The sequence below is a fragment of the Rattus norvegicus genome, chromosome 15 (genome assembly GCF_036323735.1).
Source record: "Rattus norvegicus strain BN/NHsdMcwi chromosome 15, GRCr8, whole genome shotgun sequence".
NCBI classification, from domain to species: domain Eukaryota; kingdom Metazoa; phylum Chordata; class Mammalia; order Rodentia; family Muridae; genus Rattus; species Rattus norvegicus.
Window position 1 is genome coordinate 3,995,798 of NC_086033.1, and position 25,806 is coordinate 4,021,603.

The window sequence follows — 25,806 nt, forward strand, 5'->3', positions numbered from 1 at the left end:
GTGTGTGTAGACGTACATGTGTCATGGTGTGCATGTGGAAGTCAAAGGACGATGTGTCGTATTTCTCTCCTATACAGGTTCCAAGGACTGCCCTCAGTCACCAAGCCCTCTCATGGCCTGTTTATCCACTTCCGAGTGACCTTCTGTAAATAGTGGGATGTTAGTTCCAGCCTGACTCTTTTCTGTGTGGGTCCACTTGCTCTGCGGCATTTATTGGTAAGATGTCGCCTCGCTGACTAATCTCAGCAGCCCTGTTGGAATCGTTAGATGTAAATGCTCAGGCTTATTTGTTTTCACTACACTGACATATATGTCCTCTGCTAGTCTTTTTTTTTTTTTTTTGGTTCTTTTTTTTTTCGGAGCTGGGGACTGAACCCAGGGCCTTGCGCTTCCTAGGCAAGCGCTCTACCACTGAGCTAAATCCCCAACCCCGTCCTCTGCTAGTCTTAAAGAAGTATTTTAAAGTCAAAAACTGAGTTCTCTAACTTCATTTTTCAATACTGTTTTAGCTGCGGAGGGTCCCTTGCAGGTCCAGAAGATGGTCGGGTCTGTTGGCCCGTTTCTCAAAAATGCATGAGTTTGTTCTGTGTTGGTGGCTTCTGAATGTGAGAGTCAAGCAGTCTATCATGTTCTGTATGACCATATTCCAGCTCGGGCAGCTGGGACTGTGACAGGAACCACATTTGACCTACAGATGTATTTGGAAGTCCTGTCACCTTAACAATGTGATGCCTTCCAACCACGGACATAGGCCAACCTCCCATGCTTCTTTAGGTTTGTGCTTCTGAAATATCATATGGTGGTGTTTGTTTGGGTACATAACTCTTCCCTTCCTAGAGTTAATTTTATCCCTAATCATCTTTAGTAGACAAGAAAACTGGCAGTATAAAAGCAAAAGGAGGATAATTAGAGATATAAAGATATTATTTGTTTTTATTTTATGTGTCCATGTACAATGTACATGCAGTGCCTGTGAATCCAGAAGGGGGCGTGTGATCCCTCTGAAACTGATGTCATAAATAAGTGAACTGTGTAATTCTGGTTTGACTGGCTGACTTTGAAAAATAAAGTTGCCATGAAAACCACCATCATAAGGATTTGTTCACAATCCTTGTGTACACAGAGACAGAAGTGGACACTTTTCTAGCTTAGCTTTCACATGAAAACGTATTATTGGCCAATACCTTGACCTCAGTCTTGTGAGACCGTAGGCAAAGGACTCATTAAGTTGTTCTAGGCTTTCTAATCCATAAACGTGTGAGATAATAGGATGCGTTGATTAAAACTGTGAGATCTGGAATAATTTGAGTGGTAAAGATAAACATAAAATATAACAAAGTATTTATGTATCTATGAATATAACCCAGTCATCTAGTACTAGTAATCTGCCTAGAGAAACAGAAATATGTTCCCCTAAATTCTTGCACAGTAGTATTTGTACCAGCTAAAGTGGAAAGCAATTCAAATGTCCATCAATAGGTAAACTGATAAAATGTGGCTTCATGAAATAATACCCAGCAATAAAAGGAGTTACAGATGCACAAAGCGAGGCAGCTAAGTCTCAGATCATCATCCTGAGATGGAAGAACCCGCCAGAGAAGTCACCTGCTTTTTGTCATTGCAAGTTGTCAGCTTCAGATGTTGGGAATGGAGTTAGCGGATAGATGCCCTGTCTTAGTTAAGGTTTTATTGCTGTGAAGTGACACCATGACCACAGCAACTCTAACAGGAACATATTTAACTGGGGCTGTCTTACAGGTCAGAGGTGGGCAGCACAGCAGTGTGCAGGCAGGCATAGCGCTGAAGAAGTAGCTGAGAGATCTACATCTGGATGGGCAGGCGGCAGGGAAAGAATGTTGCACTGGGCCTGACTCTGAGCATTTGAGACTCCAAAGCCCACCCCAGTGACACATTTCCTCCAACAATGCCACATATATTCCAAGGCCACAAGCCCTAATCCTTTCAAACAATGCCACTCACTCAGAGCTGTTTTCATCCACACTACCATATACTCTCTGGCTTCTCTCAGCAGAAACATCTTCTGGGAACAGACACAACATACAGTGACAGGAAGCAGGGGCTTACAGAGGACATGAACATCTGGGAGTGATGGATGGCCACTGTACTGACTGCAGTGAGGGCTTCACAGGTGCACACTACATAGATGAGGACTTACCAAGCTTTATACTTCATGTGTGTGAAGTGTCTTGTGTGTTAATCACTCTCACTGAGACAGTGTGAGAAGCATGCACCATTTACATGGTCTCCTCACAGATGTGCTGGAGGAGAGTCCAAACCCTCACGGCCACAGGTGAGGCCTCATCACTCCTCCACCCAGTCTCAAGTATTTACTAAGTTCTTTGCTAGTTTCTGTGAGAAACACCAACAGTAATCAGGCTTTAATAATATAAAGCAAACGTATTTGGTCTCTACCTAGGTTCTGGTACATAGCTCCTAAAACCCTTAGAGTAGTCAAAGCAATAGTATCTTTCTGTGTCCTGAAGACATGGATGGTGGCTGGGAGAGTCAGAAGAGTTTCAGGATAGGGGCAAGGGAGGGTTAGTTGACAGGGCAACCAACCATGTTATCAGCTTTGGAACTTTTAGTCCTAGTCCCCTGACTTGTGAAGGGTGAATTGATCAATGGCCAATTATTTGATCATCATGCTTACATAGTGAGGATTCTAAAACCCAAGTAAGGGCCTTGTTCAGAGGAGTTTCCAGTCTGCTCACCACTCGAGGTACTTGGAGAGTGGCATGGATACCCACTTCGGTCCCCCTACACTGTCCTCTGCATTTCTTATCTAGCTGTTCATCTGTACGCTTTGTGCTATTCTTTACAAGCTATGCTTCTGAGTTCTGTGCACCACTCTACCAAATTGATCAAACCTAAGGAAGGCTGTCCCATGAATTCTAAGTTTTGACTAGAAGCACAGATCATAGCCTGAGGCTTGAAAGTGTCACATGAGGTATGAGGTGGGACAGATAGGCTGTGGACTGAACCCTTTGAATCTACAGCTATCTTCCATGCATATGAGACCAGAACCATAGGATACTCGGATGGTGTATGAGAATCTGCTAAGTAAGTGTGGGAATACCCTATACATTTAGTGCCAGAAGTGTTGTGGGGTGGGTGTGTGTGAAGACAGAAAAAAACAAAAAACAAAAAAACCCCAATGTTTTTTGCCATCTCTCATACCTAGGAACTGTTCTAATGAAGCATATAACCTTGACTTCTTAGAGCCAGAACTGATAGCACAGGCCCATAAATACCAGCTACTCAAGAGGCTGAAGCAGGGGGATCACAAGTTCAAGGCCTGCCTGCCTAAGTTAGTGAAGCCTTGTCTCAAAATTAAAAAATAGAAAAAAGGTTGTGATGCAACTTGGGTAGTGTTTGTATAGCATACACAGGGTCCTGGGGTGACCAGCACCACACATACACAAAAACACTGACTAGGCTTTGTAAATCATTAATAATTATTTTTTACATTGGTTTCATGAGGATCCTTACCAGAAGCAAATCCCTCCCAGTGACTACGTGTCAACTGCTCCATACAGCCCACAGCCTTGCTCCACACGTTGTCAAACACATAAGCAAGAACATCCTCTTTCATGCAGTAAAATGGTGCAATGGGAGGGTACCCTAACTTCTGTTTCTCTGTAGCTGCTTCTGATTTGTTTCCATGAAATCCCTCTTCCCTGGAATAGAAGCAAGAGGGAAAGATTTCATGATTATTCTTCCCTAAGCACCACCACTGTTTGTGACTCAGAAATGTGCTTGGTGCTGCTCCACCCTCCTCCCCCTCAGCTAATGTAGCACCGGAAGCTGCCTTGTGAGGTAAAGGAGTTCTCAGTAGGAAAACCTGGGTTCCTTTTTAATCTCCACACTGTCCTAGAACCCTACAAAAGAATTGGGGACTGAAATCAACAAGACCTCTGGAGTTCTGTGAGCAGAAACTCCTCAGGAGCCAGTCTATGTGCTGAGGAGAATACCAACAGCCTGGTGCTGAGGAGGGCTGGCTGGCAGCGTGCTTACTTAGCACAGACTACTCTAAAGAAAGACAAAGCAAATTTAGGAAGCGGCTTAGAAAGGGAGAAATGTTCCAGATTTATACAGTGAAGACTGCCCTCAGGCAGCAGAGATCTCCAGAAGGAAAAAGGCAGGACAGAGGTTCACGCAGGGCAGTGACCTAAGGAAGAACTAGCTAGGCATTAGTAAGTGGCCTAAGAAGGTCAGAATGACTGTGCTGAGCTGTGTTTACTTGCTTTAACTGTTAAATGTAATTTCAAGGGTAGGATCTCACTATGTAGCCTTGATTGGCTAGAATTCCCTATGTAGCCCTGGCTGCTCTTAAATCTGTGGTGAACAGACTTGCCCCTAAATAACAAATGTTGGAACTACAGGCATATAACATCATTTGGTGAAACAAATCAAACTGCAAAGAAGGACTCATAATGAAAAGGCTGTCTCCTACATGTCTGATCCTCGTCCCTTAGCAGAAGCAGATGTTCTATACTGTTCCAAAGAACCAACCACACCATGTGTTACACTGCACATCATCTTATTCACCAGGGCACCTGCAACTGCTCCCTCTAATACAGATGAGCCTGTCTCTTAGAGCACGGTTGGAGCATCCCAGCGATGCACCATGTGTGTCCAACTAGCCAGGCCTTTTCCCACTAAGGTCAGTACTCTAACTGTTATGCAGTGTTCACTTCATGAGCGACTGCATCTGTAGAACAGAGCCCTAGAAATACAACTAGTGAGGTAAAGGGCACCTGCTTTGCAAGTTGAAAGACCAGGTCCACCATCTTCTCAAGAGATTCTTTATTCCAATAGTGAAAGAAGATGCCATTTAAGGATAAAGATTTACCTGATTTCCTTGACCTGATGGCTCTCACGGAATCCCACCATCGTCTGACATTTATATCTAATGTAAATGTGGTTGAATTTCATAAATTTAAAATGTTTGTTCTGCTCATATCAACTTTCTCTTCATGTCCTTTCCCTGTGTAATCCTTAGTCCTTTTCTTACTGATGTGCATTTTAAGCAAATTAACTCTACGAACGTGGTGCTGATATTTTTGCCTCGTTTGTCCCTTGTTTGACCTTGTATTTCTTTTTTCTATGCAGAAATACTGCCTAGTATCATTTAAGAACTTCTTATATGACTTAGAGATTTTGTATTAGGTTTTAAAAATGCCTTTGAGCCCTAAAATAGTGGCACATAATTTTAATTCCAGCACTTGGAAGGCAGAAACAGGTGAATCTTTGGTGTTCAAGGCCAGCATTGTCTATGTATCAAGTTTCAGACCAGGGAGGGCTCTGTAGTGGGCCCTTGTCACAAACAAACAAGGCTTCCATGTTCATGAACCTACATGATTTGAAGTTTTATATGTGAAATTTAAATTTTGTAGAAAGATAAGTTAGGAATGTGCCTTTTTCCTGGAGTGTCTACGTGTATGAAGCTACTGCTAAAGCTATCACACAAACTCATTTCCTGCAGGACTCTCACTTACATGTGAACACCAGTATCTTCAGTTAGGAACATTTTCCCTGTGGTCCTAGGGTCTCAGCCAGGGCCTTCTGCAGGACAAGCTCTCTACCCCTGAGTTACATACTCCAGCTCTCACCCCTGAGTTACATACTCCAGCTCTCTACCCCTGAGTTACATACTCCAGCTCTCACCCCTGAGTTACATACTCCAGCTCTCTACCCCTGAGTTACATACTCCAGCTCTCACCCCTGAGTTACATACTCCAGCTCTCTACCCCTGAGTTACATACTCCGGCTCTCTACCCCTGAGTTACATACTCCGGCTCTCTACCCCTGAGTTACATACTCCAGCTCTCTACACTGAGTTACATACTCCAGCTCTCTACCCCTGAGTTACATACTCCAGCTCTCTACACTGAGTTATATACTCCGGCTCTCTACCCCTGAGTTACATACTCCAGCTCTCTACCCCTGAGTTACATACTCCAGCTCTCACCCCTGAGTTACATACTCCAGCTCTCTACCCCTGAGTTACATACTCCGGCTCTCTACCCCTGAGTTACATACTCCGGCTCTCTACCCCTGAGTTACATACTCCAGCTCTCTACACTGAGTTACATACTCCAGCTCTCTACCCCTGAGTTACATACTCCAGCTCTCACCCCTGAGTTACATACTCCAGCTCTCTACCCCTGAGTTACATACTCCAGCTCTCACCCCTGAGTTACATACTCCAGCTCTCTACCCCTGAGTTACATACTCCGGCTCTCTACCCCTGAGTTACATACTCCGGCTCTCTACCCCTGAGTTACATACTCCAGCTCTCTACACTGAGTTACATACTCCAGCTCTCTACCCCTGAGTTACATACTCCAGCTCTCTACACTGAGTTATATACTCCGGCTCTCTACCCCTGAGTTACATACTCCAGCTCTCACCCCTGAGTTACATACTCCGGCTCTCTACACTGAGTTACATACTCCGGCTCTTTATCCTTGAGTTACATACTCCGGCCTGTTTTAACTTTTTATTTTGAGACAGTGTCTTCCCAAGTTGGATAAACTGGTCCAACCTCACTTTATAACCCAGGCTGGCTTTGAACTTGTGACTCTCTCTCCTTGACTCAATTTCCTGAATAACTGTGATTCTAGGCCTGCTCTAGAGGGTCAATTTTAGTCAGTAACATTCTAAAGGCCACAGTGTCACTTTACAAGAATATATTTTGGTAGCATCCCTAACAAGGCTGCCTTTCAAAGTCTTGCCCATATTTCCTGATTACCATATTATCACTTGGGTTTACTCTCGTCAGAAAAAGGAAGGTGCCCTAGGAGCACATACCAGTCATCTGTATCACAGTTTACGTTAGTCAGTCTACTTCATTCTTTATAACTTAAGAGGAAGGACGGAAGGGACAGACCTCTGACTTGAAAAAAACAACCAAAAAACAAAAGACACAAGTAGATGAGAAAGATGGAAGGAGGGGTCTCTAGAAGATCAAAAGCACTCATTGCAAATTCCCTTACAGACGGAGCTGTCTGCTGGCTGTAGGACTCTGAGTCCATGAGTGAGCGAGCACAGGAGTGAAGATGTCTGTAGAAGACACCGCAGGAGGAAGAGAGGTCTACAATCATATGACACAATCGCCAGATGCAACCCCCCGGCCTACACAGTGCCGGCACTTCCAGATATGCTGTTAGAATACTGGTCCTGGAAATATTTGTTTGTTTTTTTTTTTCCTTTTCTTTTTTTCGGAGCTGGGGACCGAACCCAGGGCCTTGCGCTTGCGAGGCAAACACTCTACCGCTGAGCTAAATCCCCAACCCCTAGTTTTTTATACAAGGAGTCATTCCCCATTAACTAGTTTTGTGCGTGATCTGTGAGTGCGTGTTGAGTATGGATGTGTGTATGCTATGGTGCACATGTGGAGGTTAGAGGACGACCTTAGGTCTTCGCCTTCCATCGTGTTTGAGATGGAAGCTCTCTTGCTCACTAGTAGGTGCACCAGGCTAATTGCTCCATCAGCCTTTGGAGATTCTCCTGTCTCTGCCTCCCAATTCCCTGCACGAAAATATTCTGGAATGACAGACGTCTGTGCTACTGCATTTAGCTTACGTGGGTCTTAGGGATCTGAGTCAGTTTGTCAGGCTTGTATGACAAGCATTTACCCACTGAGCCTTTTTAAATGAGACAGAGTGTAACAGCCCAGGCTTGCCTTTAACCTTCTCTGCAGCTGAGGACGGCAGCCACATAGCCCAGGCTTGCCTTTAACCTTCTCTGCAGCTGAGGACGGCAGCCACATAGCCCAGGCTTGCCTTTAACCTTCTCTGCAGCTGAGGACGGCAGCCACATAGCCCAGGCTTGCCTTTAACCTTCTCTGCAGCTGAGGACGGCAGCCACATAGCCCAGGCTTGCCTTTAACCTTCTCTGCAGCTGAGGACGGGAGCCACATAGCCCAGGCTTGCCTTTAACCTTCTCTGCAGCTGAGGACGGCAGCCACATAGCCCAGGCTTGCCTTTAACCTTCTCTGCAGCTGAGGACGGCAGCCACATAGCCCAGGCTTGCCTTTAACCTTCTCTGCAGCTGAGGACGGCAGCCACATAGCCCAGGCTTGCCTTTAACCTTCTCTGCAGCTGAGGACGGCAGCCACATAGCCCAGGCTTGCCTTTAACCTTCTCTGCAGCTGAGGACGGGAGCCACATAGCCCAGGCTTGCCTTTAACCTTCTCTGCAGCTGAGGACGGGAGCCTCTGCTTCTCTTACTACTACCTCCTGGACACTGGGTTACAGGCCGAGCCACTGCTCCCCGTTTATGTGGTGCTAGGGATTGGACCCAGAGCTTTGTATCTGTCGGGAAGACAATTTACCAACTGAGCCACATCCCAGTTATCGACAACTTTTAATGACTCAGACAGATAGTTTACATTTCAGAAAGGGAGCACGGGGTGTCATGAGAGCACCGAGTTTAGCAGATGAATGAGGTTCTGGCTTGACTGAACCTCAGACAGATCCCTTATTCACTTTGAGCTCACCTGTCCCATTTCCGGGTAGCATCTCATCTATGACTACTGTCAGAATAAAGTAGCTAGTTTAAGCATGATTAACTGATAAATTATGTATCCTTTTAAAGTAAGAATTAGATGGCCATAGTGATGCACACCTTTAATCCTAGCACATGGAAGGCAGAGGCAGGTGAATTTGTATGAGTTTGAGTCCAGTCAAGACTACTGATTGAAATCATGTCTCAAAACAAGAATAACAAAGTAAGAAAGTTTATTTTAAACAAAGTTCACACCTCTTCAACTTTTTGATGTTATCACTGGTGATAATTTATAAAAGGATAAAATCAGATTATGTAGATAAAATTAGTCATTTAAACATCTGATTATAGAAAAGGCAAACCGTAAGTGGAGAAGAAGGTATGGAGGACCCTGGTGTGTGGGAGCAACAGGACATGAGCTGTGCATGTGGGAGCTAACTGGAAACAGATTCCAAATGGTTACAAATCTACTTCAGGCGACATTAGTAATCAGTCTCTAAAAAAGTAGACGCTAATAGATACACCAGAGTGAGACTCTTGAAAGGAGGTACTCACATATCTGTGTGGTCAAAAGCTAGGTACTCCTCGATTATTCCTTCAGAGAAGATTATACAGTCCGCCTCCTCTCCATCAGCAGACGAGCCAGAGGCTTTGGTGCTGGGAGATGCTTTGTAAGACGATGAAAAGTGTAACTTCTTTCCCCTTATACCAAATCTTGGAGAGGGAAGAAAAGGTACTATTAATGACGTACTAGAACAGCTCTCACACAGCTGGCAGCATAGCGTGGTAACAGAACCTTGGGCAAACCCTCTTGCCCTGGCAATACCCTAGCTATTCTAACTGTTTCCCAGTGCTAGGGGCATTACCCTCGGTACCTGACCATGCTAGGTGATACTGCCTGGCTCTGACTTGGACTCCTTTTCTGATGGTAACATGGGATCTTTTCACACAACTGATGGCCACTCACGTACATTTAGAGAGCTGTCTATTTGTATCCTCTGTCCATTTTCAGTTAGGTTGTTTTAGTTTTGAGTTGTAGAAATTCCTTGCACCTTCCGGCTTTGCAAACATGTTATCCTATTCTCTCTTTCTTATTTGCACTCAGGAATCTGACTAGTTTTGATTTTGCCTATGATATTATGTCCTAGAAATCACTGTAAAGCCAAGTGTCATGGAAGCTTCCCCTGTGTTTCACTGTAGGGTTGCTGTTCTCTGTACACCATGGCAAGGGCTGACTTCCTTACCTAGGAGGTGGAATCTAGTTCTCCCACAGCACTGTACTCAACAGCATCTGTTGAAATTTGTATTTACAATAAATATAGCTGGGTAGAGTAGAATATGCAGGTGGATCTCTGAGTTTGAGGCTATCTTGGTCTACACAGTGAGTTCCAGGCCAGCCAGGGCTACATAGTGAAACCCTATTTAGACACAACTGTTAAATTAACCTGAAGCAGAAGAATGCATAGTTTATCCCTGCAAACTCAACTTTTCAGGTTTCTTTTTCTTTCTTTCTCTCTTCCTTCCTTTCTTTCTTTTTCTTTCTTCCTTCCTTCCTTTTCCTTCCTGGTTTATGATTTAACTTCCTGGACTACCATTTTGACCCACATACTACTATTTATGCTGAAGACAACCTTATTTGAAACCATAATCTCATTTATACATTAGTCTGCTTTTTTGTGCATTCTGTTATCATGTAAACATGTTATGTTCTCACTTAGAAGAAGTTGAAGGATGTCAGTGGTATCTAAGGCACTGTGGTAGGTGTCAGTCAGACATACACAAAATGACTAAATTGCTTATGTGTGGCTCCTTCCCAGTCCAAGAACACTTTCCAAATGAAAGTGGACCAACCCCATTTGAATGCATTTAAGATATGAGAGGCAGTTAACATCAGGAGGATTGCTGAATGAGAGACAAGAAAGTGACAGACAAGAAAGCAGCAGGTAGGGCCAGCTTATTAATTTTTATATATTTATCTTAAAGGCAATGGGAATCTATTAGAAGCTTTTTTAATGCAATGTGGCAAATTGATAGGATTTTTGTAGAGACTCTCAGCCATTGATAAACCTTATTTTATGGCAACCTGTTATGTTAACTTAAAACACCCAGGACACACTTCTCTGATACTTCCTAGAACAGAACATGGTCAAAAAGCAGACCTAGGCCACACATCTCAGAACGCAGGCTCTGCCCCTGTGTCTCCACCCTCCCAAGGAGCCATCGCAGCAAGCTAGAGGACTGACAGATGTGCTTGCATCAAGCTAGAGGACTGACTGATGTGCTTGCATCAAGCTAGAGGACTGACTGATGTGCTTGCATCAAGCTAGAGGCCTGACTGATGTGCTTGCATCATGAAATACTTACATGGTAGACTCTCTTTCTTGAGGCAAGATTGCTTCATGTGAAGCTGACACAGCAGAAGGGGATCTAGGGTACAATCCATAGCCTTCACTCGAAGTGATTATCTGCCTACCCAGAATCCTTCAAACAAAAACAGACACAGTGAAGGCCTTCCCTTGGCCTGCATGTAAAAGCTAAGCACTTTAGCATCAAGTCTGATGGCTCTCCTAGAACGTCTACAAAGTTAGTCAGACACTGCTTATGAAGGACTCTTCCCTTTGACAGGATATTTATGGAAAAAATAAAGCCATTGTGCAGAAACTTCAAACCCAAGAAACGCTAGGGGTGCAGGGCAGTACAGTGCAGTGGTAGGACACCTCCTAGGGGTGCAGGGCAGTGCAGTGCAGTGCAGTGCAGTGGTAGGACACCACCTAGGGGTGCAGTGCAGTGCAGCGGTAGGACATCTCCTAGGGGTGCAGGGCAGTGCAGTGCAGTGGTAGGACACCTCCTAGGGGTGCAGTGCAGTGCAGCGGTAGGACACCTCCTAGGGGTGCAGTGCAGTGCAGCGGTAGGACACCTCCTAGGGGTGCAGTGCAGTGCAGTGCAGCGGTAGGACACCTCCTAGGGGTGCAGGGCAGTGCAGCAGTAGGATACCTCCTAGCCTGACAAGGCTCTGGGTTCAATCCCTACTACATCCCACACCACATTCCCCCACTCCCCATACACCTTTCAAAAGAAAGGTTCTCTGGAATGTCCTGACACTCAAAGCCAGCTACTGATATATTTTACTTGGCTTGTGACATGATGGCCCATGTCTGCAATCCCAGGAGGCGGAGGCTGGAGGAGGAGTCAGAGTTCAAGATCATCAGCTCAGATGCGGAGTTCCATGCTTGGAGCTCGAGAGAGAGCTCGGAGGTTAAGAGCACTTTCTGCTGTTGCAGAGGACCAGGTTCAGTTTCCAACGCCTACATGGCAGTTCACACTGTCTGTACACGGCAGTTCACACTGTCTGTAACTGCAGTTTCAGACAGTCAGACCCTCTTCTGGTCCCCATGGGCACCCGGTGAATGTGCAGTATGTGTACATACATTTAGGCAAACAGAACATTTCAGGAGGGCTTTTTTGTTTTGCTTTGTTATTTTTGTTTTTGAGACAGGGTTACACTATGTAGCTCTGGCTGTCCTGGATCCCACTATGTAGATCAGGCTGGCCCTGAACTCATAGAGATCTACCTGCCTCTGGAATGCTAGGACTAAAGGCATGTGACACCATACCCAGCCTAAGAAAAAATACTTTTTTTAAAAAAGTTTAGGGCCAACCTGGGATACCTGAGACCTTTTCTCATATGTACACAGACACATTTATAAAACAGTTTAGGACTGGAGAGATGGCTCAGAGGTTAAGAGCACTGACTGCTTTTCCAAAGGTCCTGAGTTCAATTCCCAGCAACCACATGGTGGCTCACAACCATCTGTAATGGGATCCGATGCCCTCTTCTGGTACGTCTGAAGACAGCTACAGTGTACTCATGTACATTGAATAAATAAACCTTAAAAAAAACCCAAAAAATGTTTTACTCATAGCTAGATGTGGTGGCCAAGGGGGGCAGAGGCAGGCAGATAAATGAGTTGGAAGCCAGCCTGGTCTACACAGTGAGGCCCTGTCTCCAAAAAAAAAAAAAAAAAGTTCAATTAGAATGACATGCTGTTAGGATAAACTTGTACTGACTTGACTTTTCTTTCAGCTGAGGCTTTGTATAACATGGCTTTAGATAATTTAATCAAAATCATATATGTTAAAAACAAACAAACAAACAAACAAACAAACAAACAAACCAAAAAGCAAAACAAAGAAACAAAAACCATGCCTGGGCCAGGTGAGCCTTTAAACCCAGCACTCTGGAGACAGAGAGGAGGGTCTCTGTTCTGTGAGTCACGGCCAGTCTGGTCTACAGAGTGAGCTCCTACACAGCCAACCTTTCATAGTGAGACCCTATCTGAGAAATAATCTACAGCCCAGAAAGGTTCCCGGATCCGCAAGTTGGCACCTGAGGTGAGGGAAGCTGGACGCCCACTGCTGGCACTCTTTCTGCAGGCTCTGTGTGTGCACGCTCGGCTTCTGTTCATACAGGAGCTCATCAATGGCCGTGAACATGGCCTTCACTTTCTCAGTGGCATTCTGGTCAAGTTCCTAGAAACAAACAAAGGCAATCCCACAGATGGTTAGATGAGACGAGCTATTAATATAATAGATCTACTGGGAACTCTACATGATCAAACACAATCCCACAGACGTTCAGATGAGCTACTGGTAGAAGAGATGTACTGGGAGTGTCTACACGGCGGGAGTGTCTACACGGCTAGCTATTCTTTACACTTCACTTTACGCTTTCACTACCAGATATTTTCATGTACTTACGAGTCACTGAGATGCGAGAGGTATAGACTTTGTGTCTGATTAATTTTGGTGTGTGCTTTTTGTTGGCAAATTATAATTTTTAATTTTTAAAAAAATCTTACAGTGTATTACAGAATGAGCGCCAGTGGATATCATAACATGAACTTTCTATTTTTAAGCCAACTCAGGCTCACAAGTTGTCATCTTCTTTATAAAATTAAAAAAAAGATTTATTTATCTTTATGTGGTGTTTTGCTTGCATGCAAGAGTGGCAGATCCCCTGGAATTGGAGTTACAGACAGCTGTTATTGAACCTGGGTCCTCTGAAGAGGAGCCAGTGCACTTAACCACTTAGCCATCTTTCCAGCTTTCCATAAGTTATCTTCTGAACTCTATATTCATACCATAGCATTGTGTCTCCAACACAGAGGCACACACACAGATATAGATACACACATAGACAGACACATATACAGGCACACACAGACACAGACACAGACACAAGACACACACACAAGCACAGGCACAGATACAGACACATGCACATATATATACACACAGACACACACACAGGCGACATACACACAGGCACACACACATACATACACACAGACACAGACATACACGCACAGGCACAGATAGACACATGCACAGACAACACACACACACACACACACACACACACACACACACACACACACACACACACACTCAATCTCCACCACTGCAAATACAAATAGCAGCAATCATATTTTGCTATCTTAGAGCTCATTTGAGGCACTGTGTTTATAAAGGGAAGTTAAGGCAGGGGGCGTTCATGCCAAGGAGTGGAAGAGATCGGAAACATGTACATGACATTTAGAGCCTAAAAAGACGGATCACAACACAGAGGTCATGGGACTGTTTGGGTGGCTCACTGAAGCCTCCTGGTCAGGCGTGGGATTCATTCACCAGGAGGAGTTTGATGCCCACAGGTGCAGTCCTGTTCCACTGCTCCACACCATTTGTGCGTCTTCCCCAGATTCACCACCTTAGATCTCCTCTACCCATGCACCTTTTCAGTTCTAACAACGTTTATCTATGAAATACAAGTTTCTTGTCCTCTTATGTGTGTCTGTGTGAGGCCAGAAGAGCCCAGGGCATCAGGTTTTCTCTCCATCATGCTGTGCCTGTTCCTGAGATGGGTCTCTTCTCCAGTCTGGGGCTTGAGTCTCAGCCTAGCTGGAAGTAAGCACCGCTATCTTGAGGTTATAGGCACGGGGGGTGGGAGACCCAGCTTACAGCCACTGGGGAGGCACCCGGCTTACAGCCATTGGGGTTGGGAGACCCAGCTTACAGCCATTGGGGAGGCACCCGGCTTGTTATATGGATGCTGGGATCATAACTGGTCCCAGTGATATTTAACCACTGAGCTATTTTGCCAGCCCCCTCTGACATTTATCTGTCTGAAATCTGAAAGTCCTTTTCTCTTTCTTTACACGATCACCTCTTCAGTCCTAAGTCTCAGCCTGTTATACACTCTAGTCTCAAGTAAATACCCTTGTTACATGCTGTTTCAGCACTGTGCTACAGGTCACTCCCTGTACCTTACATCCTTGTCAGTCTCCTCACCCTAAATCCTAAGGTAACTACAGCAACAGACAGATATGTTCAAAATATTCTCTGAAGAAACTAATACAATCTGAAAATCCAAAGTTAAATCTGGAAATGCTCTCACTACAACATGTTAACACCAACACTATTATATATACTATCTAGTTGACGGCTGTGGAGCAGTAATAAACACCCACATTAACAATGGTGAGTGACAAAAGGAGACTAAAAAATAGTATATACATGCAAATAACTGAGGAACCTATACACTCATGAAAAACTACTGGAAAGTGACTAATGGTAGTAACAAAAGATTTAAACAATCAGGTGACTCTATGAAAAGAACAGCTAACTATGGACAGATGGCTCAGTGGATTAAGATGCTAGCCTGCAAGCCTTACACCCACGTAAAGATGGGATTAAATAACTTTACGAAGTTGTCCTATGCCCTCCACAAATGGACCAAGGTACCAGCACCCACACATACATAATATGCATGCATGCACAGTTTTTACAAATTAAATTGAAAAAGTATAAAAACCATGCACAGTGGCACATGCTTTTAATCTCAGCACTCAGGAGTAAGAGACAGGTAGGTCTCTATGAGTGTGGGGCCAGTCTGGTAGACATAAGCTCCAAGACAGCTAGTGCTAACTAGTAGAACTTTGTCTCAAAACATCGATGCAGAATAAAATGCCTGGGCATGGAGGTGCATCCTTTAATTGCAGCACTGGAGAGGCAGAGGCATGTGGATCTCTGTGAGTTTGAGGGTAGCCTGGTCTATATAAGTGAGTTACACAAAAAGACCTTGTCTCAAAAACAATAAACAAACAAGTAAGTAAGGTTAAAAGTGATCAAGGAAAACACCTACTGTTGACCTCTGACCTCCATAGTTGTTTACATGGCAAGCATACACACACGCGCGCGCGCACACACACGCACGCACACACACACACACACACACACACACACACACACACACACACACACACACACACCACCCCCCACCACACACACACACTGTGCAGAAGAGTGAAGCAATGACGATTCCTCAGTTCCTAGGACTGCAGCAGAATGATTAGCAGACAACTCACACCATATCCCCAAGAGAAGTCGGAGCTGCCTTCTGTCGAGACCCCTGTGCCTGCGTAGCTTGGAAAAGCAGAGTGCGAATTCCCAGTGTCAGTTGATGTAATCGGTGATTCTTGGGTGATGTCAGATTCACTAAATGGATAATTTGAGAGAAGGGGAGAAAATTCTTGATTCCTCAGCAACTTATCAGGTGGTAAGTAAGCATACACTATATGAGTAGAGGCCAAAAATAAACTTGGAATTCAAGTGCCCTGTAAGGCCTTGTCTGTATAGAACGGATGGCAGCTGTGGTGAAGAGTGTCTGTCACCTTGTGTGGACTTCGTACTCACCTGTACGGGACACTCACTCTTTCCCACTAGAGATGCTTCAGAAATCTAACAATGTCTGGACTTGTTCAGTGCCTGCAGCTCCTCAAGGACATTTACAGACACCATCTCATCTAACCCTTGACACTGTAGCCTGCCAGTGCAGGTCTAATTGACTCTCTTAGAATTCTAGGAATCACAGTTTTATTTCCAGGTTTGACACTAGGTTTTGGCTTTACAGTTTCTCCTGACAGCACATTGTTCCTCAGACCTTGCTGAAGCTAGTCTCCTAACTCCCTTTCTTAGTATCCACAGTTATTACTCAGGGCTCACTATATGACATGTGCTGTGTGAAGTCTGATTATTGGTTTCTTTTTTTTTTTTTTTTTTTGGAGCTGGGGACCGAACCCAGGACCTTGTGCTTGCTAGGCAAGCGCTCTACCATTGAGCCAAATCCCCAACCCCCTGATTATTGTTAGTAGTGGTTTTTTTATTCTTGGTCAAACCAACTAAAGATTTGTTGCTTTTCCTGGCTTAGCTTCCAAGAACCACCTTCTGACTGATGTTGTTCTATTTCATTATCCATTAACTCACTGGCCCAATGGTCCTCAAATAATAAAAGTCAGGAGTAGAATTAAAATCGCAGATCTGATCCATTAACAACTACACAATGTCACCTCTGGTGGGCTGGAGAGCTGTCTCTAAAGTTAGAACATGCACTGCTTTACAAGAGGACGCAAGTTCAGTTCTCAGCACCCATGCTGGGCAGCTCCCAGGGGCGGCAGCTCCCAGGGGCGGCAGCTCGCGCTTCTCTCTCTCTCTCTCTCTCTCTCTCTCTCTCTCTCTCTCTCTCTCTCACACACACACACACACACACACACACACACACACACACACACACACAGCTCTAGGCTCTGTGGGCACCTGCAGGTGTCTGTACAAGTGCTCACTTGTGCTCCCCTCCTCCCCAACTCATGGGTGTGGGGGAGAGAGGGGGCAGACAGACAGACAGACAGGCAGAAAGGCTTTGCAATCCAAGCTCCAGCAAGCTTCCTGCTCAGGCTCTCATAGAGATAACATTTCTTGTTTTGTCTCACTAGCACGGGCTTGGTCCCAATGAACAGAACCATAAGCGAGCACAATGAGCGAGCGGCTATGCTTTGTGCTAGTACCTCTGAGAACTTGTGTCCTTCTCGTGGCTGTCGTTGGTAGAGGGAACGTCACCCAGCTGCTCTGGAAGGGGATGGTGGGTCAGAGCGTGCTTTGTCAGTCCTTTCCTGTGAAAGACAGCAAGACAGTCTTCTCTTGATATTTACACTTCCTGAAGGAAGTCACTGGCTTACAGTACTGACAATTCCTATTATTCTCCGCGTATGTGCATGTGAAGACTGGGACCAGCCTGTGAGAGTTGGTTCTCTCCTTCCACTTTGTGAGTCCTGGAACTGAACTTGGTTGTCAGCCTTGGTGGCAAGTACTTTTACATGCTGACCATCTTGCCAGCCCCTGGTGAAAATACTTAAAAACAATTAAAAAAATTTGTGTAGGTGTCTATGCCTGTGTGAACTTGAATGTATCACATGCACAAAGGGTATCAAGTCTGAACCTTGAGTTACAGGCAGCTGTGAGCCCGATGTGGCTGCTGGAACTAAACTCGGGTCCTCTGCAAGAACAGTCAGTGCTCTTAACTTTGAGCCACCTTTTCAGTCCCACCATACACTTTAAACCATGTCTACCACTAGAGAGAGAAAAACTCAAGTGTACATTCCTAGCTTTACAAATATAGAACAATTCACTAAAATCTCAAAATGTCCATCTCCACTGAGAAGCCTGGGAACCGGACTACTTAGGTTTAATGTTGACTATAATTTACTAATCATATTGTCATATTATTTAATCCTGTGCTTTAAGGGAAACGCATGTACTAGGGATTCATGATGTATGTTTGCATATTAAAGACCTGGGGCACTCCCTCTAAAGAAACTTGTAAGACTGCTTAACCTACAATGTCTCCTGAATATACCTAACTAGAGAATTTTGTGGGGGAGGTGATGCCTACTCTAGATAGTTATGTCTGGAAGATGTAATAACTAATGCATGGTTTATTCCAGCAGACAAGCCCAGCAGAAAACAGATTCCGGGGGAGAAGTTCCCAACAGATAGATGATTAAAAAGTTATGAATGTTTTACATTTTAGGTGGTCACACACACACACACACAGACATCACACCTTGCTTATATGTTTAAATAAAATTTTAAATGAAAGTCAAGGCTGGGAATACAGCTTAGCAGTATTAGCACATCTGGGGCACTGAGTTCAATTCTCAGCACCAAAAGAGGGGATGAGAGACTATACATAAAGTCAATTCTGCTAAACTCTTAACATCTATAACTAGTAACTGTTTGAAAATGCTACTGCTTTAAAATGAACCGACACGGTAACATCTAACATTAAAAATTCATTTAAATTCACTCTCATATGTATGCATTTAATCCTTATGGTTTACTCCACTATGATTCCCTTTTAGAAAGGTTATTTTTAGGAACTTTAAAAAATAGCATCAAGAACAAATTGTATAACTACATAGGCTCAGTAATTCCAGCTCAGAAAATGCCTATCCAGAGTTTCTTCATAAAAAAATGTATTTTTAGCCTCTCTGGTTAGAAATAATTATAAAAGCAAATCTGGGGCTGATGAGATGGCCCAGGAAATAGAAACCTCATGACCCCCAAACCTCATGACCCGAAGACTCACATAGTGGAAGAGGTGACTCTTGTAAGCTGTCTTCTAACCTCTAAAAGTGTGCTATGGTACATGTGCATGCACATGTGAACATATGCACTAAATGAAATCTTTAAAATTAAGAGCAGATTTTAAGTTAAACCCTTCTCACTTTGGGGAAATGACTGTTTCTTAGTTTCATTCCCTAAAGAGCTTATTATCTGATTTGCTATTCCTTAACAGATAGCATGAAAGGCAAGGAGCGGTTCTGTCCTTTGTATGGCTTTTACCAAGTAAAGGTGTAAGAGCAGAGTGGGGTCATCACGTATTGAGGACCTACTGTGCACCAGCCCTATGCCATCATTTTAGACATGCTTGTACATCTTATTTGTATGCATAGACAGGAAGGTCTAGATCTAGTAATTTTCCTTAAAAGCTACGTGGCAAGAAAAGTATCCATCTAAGTCTCAGGTGTGACTTTAAATGCATGTTATTGGCATGGATGATAGTGTATGGCTGCAGGAGTTACTTAGTCCAATAAGGAGGAACAATGGGACTTGGATTTTTGAAAGTTCAGGCTCTATTGGCTTCAGATGTGGAATTCTAATTTTATCTGAGAAATAGAAGCTAGTTATAGCCATCTTTCAGAACTGTTGAAAGGATCAAGAAACTGAATGTTCTTTTGAAATTGCAATGTACCAGCAAACATAAGGCACCAAGTTACAACACTTTACAAGGGTACAAAGCAGGTCTTTAAACTACAAGTGCTTGCTTTTTACCGACAAACAAAACTGATCACTGTTTGCAGGGGGTGTGTCGGCAATGTGTGTAATAGCTTGACAACAGGCTTTAGAATAGAACTGACACTTGGTTTGTACTTTTGAGCTGCACCACCTTCTAGATACAATCTTTAGATCTGTGATCTTTATTTGTAGGATATGCAAAATTAGTCTCAACCTGATTTTGCTATTGCATTCAAGCATACAGCTTTGCATGTTGTTTTGAACTAGACACATCCACCTTTATTGTAGCATTCAGCTATTATCTTCAGTGGTGTCAAAAGCACTGTGGGGGACAATAAATGCTTCTGAAGATCCACTCCCTCAATTCAGGTAGTAACCGCCCAAAAGGCAGTCCTAGGATAGCATGGATAACATACTCTCAGCTGGTGACCCAAGGACAAAAGGCACGACTTCCACCAGGTTTAGGAGAGAAAAATTCAGGATATTTTTCGTCCCTATGCCTAGGACGGGAAAGGAGAGGACGGGTTAAACAGGGTCCCTTCAACTCCTGCGGCCCAGGTTGGGCGAACAGAGCAATTCACTCACAGCTCCACGCTCTGTGGCACGGCCTTCCGAGTGTATCTGGAGATCATTCTCGTTTTTCTCCTCTGCGGCCGGGGCGGGCAAGCCAGGGCGGGGGCCTCGGGGCCTGGCCCTCCCGCCGGCTCCGGCCCGGCCCCCTCCTGCCACCTACCGGCCCCGTCTCGCCCCGTCTCGCCCCGTCGCTTAGATTCCGGACCGCCACCTCCCAGAGTTCCCACTCTATAGTCTTCCGAACTGCCTCCTTCCTTTCGTGAGCGGAAGTGACGAAGGAATATAGGCTCGTTCAGAAATTGGATCCGATGCGCCTTAATGACTACTCCCAAGGTTCCGGAGATTCATGGCTTCCAGGCTTCCAGGCTTTCAGGCGTGGGCCCAAGCGAACGTGAGAACACTGCCTGGTCGGGGATTGGGCAGTTGGTGGTAGCCTCTCCCCAAGAGTCCTAGTGGAAGAGGCGGCCAAGGAAAGGTGCCAGAGCAGAGGCACACGAGAGAGCTAGTAAACGAATCGCTTTACTTTTGTCAGGTGGAAGAAGAGAGTCTAGTTTGGTGAAAGATCACTAGACCGCGCCAGGGCAGTGCTCCTGGGTCGCTTCTTTCCGTGCTCTCAGGTATGTCACTTACCCGCATGATCTCGAGTCCAATTCTGACTCTGTAGATTCTACATAAAGAGTCCTTCTTGGATTTAGGGGGTGGGGTGGGGGGTAGAACTTTTCCTTGATCCTCCGGGTTGAAAGGCAGCACGATTCTAATTTACAGTGGTGCGTGAGTAGGTAGTTACATAGAAGATGCAGGTTCCTTATTGGTTCATTGCAAAGCCAAGTAAGCCTAAGAATTAAATTGCTGCATTAGGTGGGCATCCGGAACCATGGCGAATTATTTGGGGATGAAACTCTAACACACAAATGTTTGCAGTTTTAAATCTTCTGTAGAAGCCCTGTAGAGCAAGGGACACTGCCTTGTAACGCACCTAATAACACAATTTTAAACTAAGGAGGTATTTTAGAGATGGGAGACTTAACACTTTCATTTCATGATTAATTATAAAGCTCATGAAAGTAGAGTGCCCAAAGTATGCAGCGAATTGAAGCACAGTTGAAGGTTTTGAGAGAAAAATAACAGATAGGAATATAATGTTTTCAAACTGTATTGCACTTCTACTGAGTTAAGGGCAAGCATTTGTCTGTGAGAAACAGTGTATGTTGCCTAGGCCACCTTCAGACTCCTGGACCCAGGTGATCCTTTTGCCTCAGTTTCTCAGCTGAGACCATAGACCATTGCACCAAGCTATTTAAGGAACATAGTTTTAAGTATGAATGTCACTCAGAGGATAATCAGTCAAGTGGTGCCTGGTAAAGGCCGGAACCATGATGATGATAGGTGCGTATCACCTAGAAGAATTTTTGAAAGTGTTTTTATTTATCCTTTGATGTGGCTTATGTCACTGGAATTTCGAAGGCCGTTTCCAGAGAAGAATGGAGGGCAAAGGGAGGCTTGCAATGGTAGAGGATGCCGTGGAATACCATCTGTTCCTGATACCAGATGAGGCCAGAGACACAGACGGGCACAGGGAGAGTCTTCAGAAGTACATTGAACAAATCATGACCCAGTTCGCACCCATACTGGTCCCTTACATCTGGCAGAATCAGCCTTTCAACCTCAAATACAAGCCTGCAAAAGGTAAATAGCCCTTCCATTCGGTGCTGCCTCAGACAGACTTGCTCCTACAACACTCTTATGGCCGAGCATGAGGGGACCGTGTCCACTGTTCTGAGCTTCTTACTCTGCCTTGGTGTGAGTGCAGTGCTGCACAGGTCCAGGCTTACCCTGAGTCTTAGTCACAGCTCTTCTTCACTGCGCAGTGCTTGCTTGATGATGTCTTTGGTAGGTTGCTTAGTTTCATGTCGTCGTTGTGCTGAGAATCAAAGAGTGACTTTGGCTAATAAAGACAACTAAATGGGCTTTGTTACTGTCATTCGCCACCCAGAAGCATTACTCTGTCCTTTACTGCTGTCACCAGTGCTTTTTGGCCAATTCTAGCAATACAGTGGTCTGTTCTGTCATTTCTCCTAACTTTATGAAAATGAGTGAGTGCTGCGTGTCTTATATAGGGCCTGTTTGGTATCAGGAGCCTGGTATCTTTTCATCCTGCCATTCCTGTTCGTGCTTTAGTGCTAACGTGTTATATTTGGCTAGCAGCTGCACACTTTCTCCTTTGCTCTTACTTTTACTGAACTTTCTCCAGCACTGGGCATTGAACTTGGAGCCTTGTGTGTTGCTAAGCAACTGGTCTGCCACTGAGCTATTTACCCAGCCCTAATTGTTTTCTGGAATACAGGCAATGTTTACTGACAGGGAGATGAACAAATTAATGTGCCACATATGAAACGAGCCCGCTAGACAGATATGGTGGCACACACCTGTGATTTTAGCTCTCTGGGGCTAAGGCAGGAGAATCACCAGTTTGAGGCCAGCCTGGGTCACAGAGAGCAAGTTTTAAAACAAAAGCAACCCACTATCTTTTAAAAAACCATGCCTGGGCCTGGAGAGAAGCTCAGTGGTTAAGAGCATTGACTGCTCTTCCAGAGGTCCTGAGTTCAAATCCCAGCAACCACATGATGGCTCATAACCATCTGTAATGAGATCTGATGCCCTCTTCTGGTGTCTGAAGACAGTTACAGTGTACTTCTATATAATAAATACAATAAATAAATCTTTAAAAAAAGGGGGGGGTTGGGGATTTAGCTCAATGGTAGAGCGCTTGCCTAGCAAGCGCAAGGCCCTGGGTTCGGTCCCCAGCTCCAAAAAAAAAAAAAAAAAAAAGAAAAACAAAAACAAAAACATGCGTATCCTGCATTTTCTCACCGTGTAATGGCATTGCTGACTGTTACCCAAGCTAATTAGTATTTCAAATTACAGTCCCCGATTTGCTATGTGCCGTGAGGAACAGAGCAGGAAAGCATGGTGTGAGCGCTCCCAGCATCTCCCTTTTCTCACACGTTTGGTCTCAGGGAGGATGCTCTTTATTCTTGCCTCTGGAGAACTGCAGCTTCCTACCTTCCCTCTCTAGTTCAGTCTCTTGAGCTCCTCACCGTTGGCAGGTATCTTTGTAGAGCACAGTACCTTTGTGTGCCACTCCCCAGCTCTGTTTTCCTGTAGCTGAGGGGGTGAGAGGGTGGGAGTGGGGGTGGGGGGAGGTTTCAGTTGAACTCTGATAGGTATGTCAATGACAGTCATACTCTACTCTGAGCTCTAACTGGAGAGATAAGGGGGGTTTGGAGTGAGAGCAGCAGAACTGAGCGGCTGTTCATCTCACACCTTCTGTTTTTTTTTTTGTTTTTTTTTGTTTTTTGTTTGGTTTGGTTTTTGCCGTGGTTGCTGTGGTAGACCCTGTGGTGCATTTGTTTGACCTTCATGTGGTGCATTACATCAAGTGATTTATTAAATTTTTTATTTTATGTGCCTGGGTGTTTGCACATATGTCTGTGCACCACGTTCACACAGTGCCCTCAGAGACAGAGGAGGGTGTCGGATTCCTTGGAACTAGAGTCACCAATGGTTGTGAGCCACCATGTGGGTGCTGGGAATTGCACCCAGGTCCTCTGTAGCATGGGAATAAATCTCACTCCATTGTGGTAGTATAATTCCTTTCAATGTGTTGTTGAATTTGCTTAGTCAGTTTTTCAGTGCCGTGATAAAAAATACCTGAGAAAAATCAACTGAAAGGGACTTATTTTAGCTTATGGTTTCAGACAGATCACTTGGCTCTACTGTCACTCAAACTCATGCCCCTCCTCCCTCAGCCTCCCCAGGGCTAGGATCACAAGTGTGTGCCGCTGTGCTCAGCTGTTAGAGGCTTTGATTACTGACCCAGCATCCTCTGTAGCTGTAGGTCTGATAATACTTTTTACTACTTCATGATTGCATCAAGGCCTTAATCATGGATTTATTAATGTCTGTAAATGATAAGACACAGATTCCCTTATAATCTTTTATACTCTGTAGAAAGTATACTGTTTCTTCTTTCATATCTGACTCTGGTTGTCTCTTCTTTTTTTTTTTTTTTTTTCTCGGAGCTGGGAATCGAACCCAGGGCCTTGTGTTTGCTAGGCAAGCTCTCTACCACTGAGCTAAATCCCCAACCCCTGGTTGTCTCTTCTTATTTGATTCTATTGACCTCTGCTGTAACTGTCTTGTTCCTCCTGCTAGATTTGTGCTTTGTATGAGGTTGTCCTTCCTTCCTGAGGTTGGAGTGCTGGTTTGAGATCTTGCATAGCTGTACACTGCTACTTTCACGATTTTTGCTGAAGTTTATGAACTTTCATATGTAATACTTTCATTTGTTCCGAGATAGCTTTTCACTTCTCCTGTGATTCCCTTTTGGAGTCTTGGTTGTTTAAGAATGTGTTGACTTTTGTATACTTAGGGACAGTGTCCTTGTTTGAGATGTTCTGCACCTCCAGGACAGAATCCTTGTATCCCATGATACTCGCTTATCTACGGTAACTTCGCACCTCTGACCATGCTCTTCCTTCTGGAAAGTCCAATCCGACGTTTAGTGATCTGTTTCTTGTTTTAGACCCAAACTCCTCAGAAATGCACTTCCCATGTCTTGCTCAGAATTGCAAGCCCAACTCCCAGAGTAATTCTTGGAACTTAGTCCTCGGCTAGTAAATGAATGCGTCTGTTTGTTTTACTCGCAGGGACACATTGCCTGGCTTATGACCGCTTCTCTCTTGTTCACAGGAGGTGTTCCCGCCCACATGTATGGCATGACAAAGTTTGGAGACAATATTGAGGATGAGTGGTTTATTGTTTACATCATAAAGCAGATTACAAAGACGTTCCCAGAGCTGGTGGCGAGGTATTGTCACTATTTAATTATTCTAGAGGGAATCCCATTTAAAGCATTAGTGATTATATTTGTGTTCATTCCGGAATTTTTGTCTGAGCTTGGGCAGTAATCGTTCAATTTGGGGCAGATTGAAAAGGTGGCCGTCTTCTATTCTCTTGTGACTTTGTTTTCTCCAGAAAGATAATGGAGAATTCATTTCCCCCAAAAACTTCAAGCAAAACCTTCTTATTTCAGGTTTTGCACTTTTTGAGTTCCAGTTAGTGCTTGGCATCGTGGACGTGTATAGCTTCAGTGCTCTGGAGGGGAAGGGAGGAGGATTGGGGGGGTCTCAGGACACCTGGCTTATACTATGAAGACCCTGAGAAACCATGATTGTAAGAGAGCAGATACTTGTGGTGAATAGACTGTGAAGCACCATGAAAGGTGGCACTGCGCTGGCGGCTTCCTAAGTCACTACTGTGAACTCTGCGTTTGTATGTGTGTTTGTTTTCTCAAGACAGGCATTTCTATGTATCCTGGCTGTCCCAGAACTCACTCACTCCATTGACCAGGTTGGCCTCAAACTCAGAGATCCACTTGCCTCTGCTGCCTGAATGCTGGGATTAAAGGCGTGGGCCACCACACCCAGTTCATCTTGAACAACTACTCCT

The 25,806-nt window shown here is 44.6% G+C and overlaps 3 protein-coding genes across 28 annotated transcripts in view; 2 read left to right on the forward strand and 1 right to left on the reverse strand.

Moving 5' to 3' along the window:
* Dnajc9 (DnaJ heat shock protein family (Hsp40) member C9) overlaps nt 1-7,212 on the forward strand; it is a 32,167-nt gene extending 24,955 nt beyond the window's left edge. Inside the window, exons 5-6 of one of the 2 annotated variants that reach the window (XR_010057842.1) lie at nt 78-3,081; nt 7,022-7,212. The gene's annotated coding sequence lies outside the window, so the exon portion shown is untranslated. The remainder of the gene's footprint in view (nt 1-77; nt 3,082-7,021) is intronic. The other variant, XR_010057843.1, reaches the window with a different exon arrangement.
* Nucleotides 1-20,526, reverse strand: part of Fam149b1 (family with sequence similarity 149, member B1) — a 37,947-nt gene extending 17,421 nt beyond the window's left edge. For 8 of the 15 annotated variants that reach the window (XM_017599604.3, XM_039093083.2, XM_039093084.2 and 5 more), the window contains exons 1-7: nt 20,308-20,526; nt 17,433-17,537; nt 15,957-16,086; nt 12,920-13,062; nt 10,897-11,013; nt 9,088-9,246; nt 3,511-3,698 (exon numbers count right to left, since the gene is read on the reverse strand). In XM_017599604.3, the coding sequence (XP_017455093.1) occupies nt 3,511-3,698; nt 9,088-9,246; nt 10,897-11,013; nt 12,920-13,062; nt 15,957-16,086; nt 17,433-17,537; nt 20,308-20,354 (889 nt within the window). In that variant the 5' untranslated portion in view covers nt 20,355-20,526. The other 7 variants (NM_001401019.1, XM_063274065.1, XM_039093081.2 and 4 more) reach the window with 7 other exon arrangements.
* An 87-nt stretch (nt 20,527-20,613) lies between these two features.
* The window catches only part of Ecd (ecdysoneless cell cycle regulator), a 31,489-nt gene continuing 26,296 nt past the window's right edge, over nt 20,614-25,806 (forward strand). For 4 of the 11 annotated variants that reach the window (XM_063274657.1, XM_063274655.1, XM_063274658.1 and 1 more), the window contains exons 1-3: nt 20,618-20,912; nt 21,760-21,981; nt 25,048-25,165. In XM_063274657.1, the coding sequence (XP_063130727.1) occupies nt 21,777-21,981; nt 25,048-25,165 (323 nt within the window). In that variant the 5' untranslated portion in view covers nt 20,618-20,912; nt 21,760-21,776. Of the gene's footprint in view, nt 20,913-21,759; nt 21,982-25,047; nt 25,166-25,806 lie in introns of those variants that run through there. The other 7 variants (XM_063274652.1, NM_001427195.1, XM_063274654.1 and 4 more) reach the window with 7 other exon arrangements.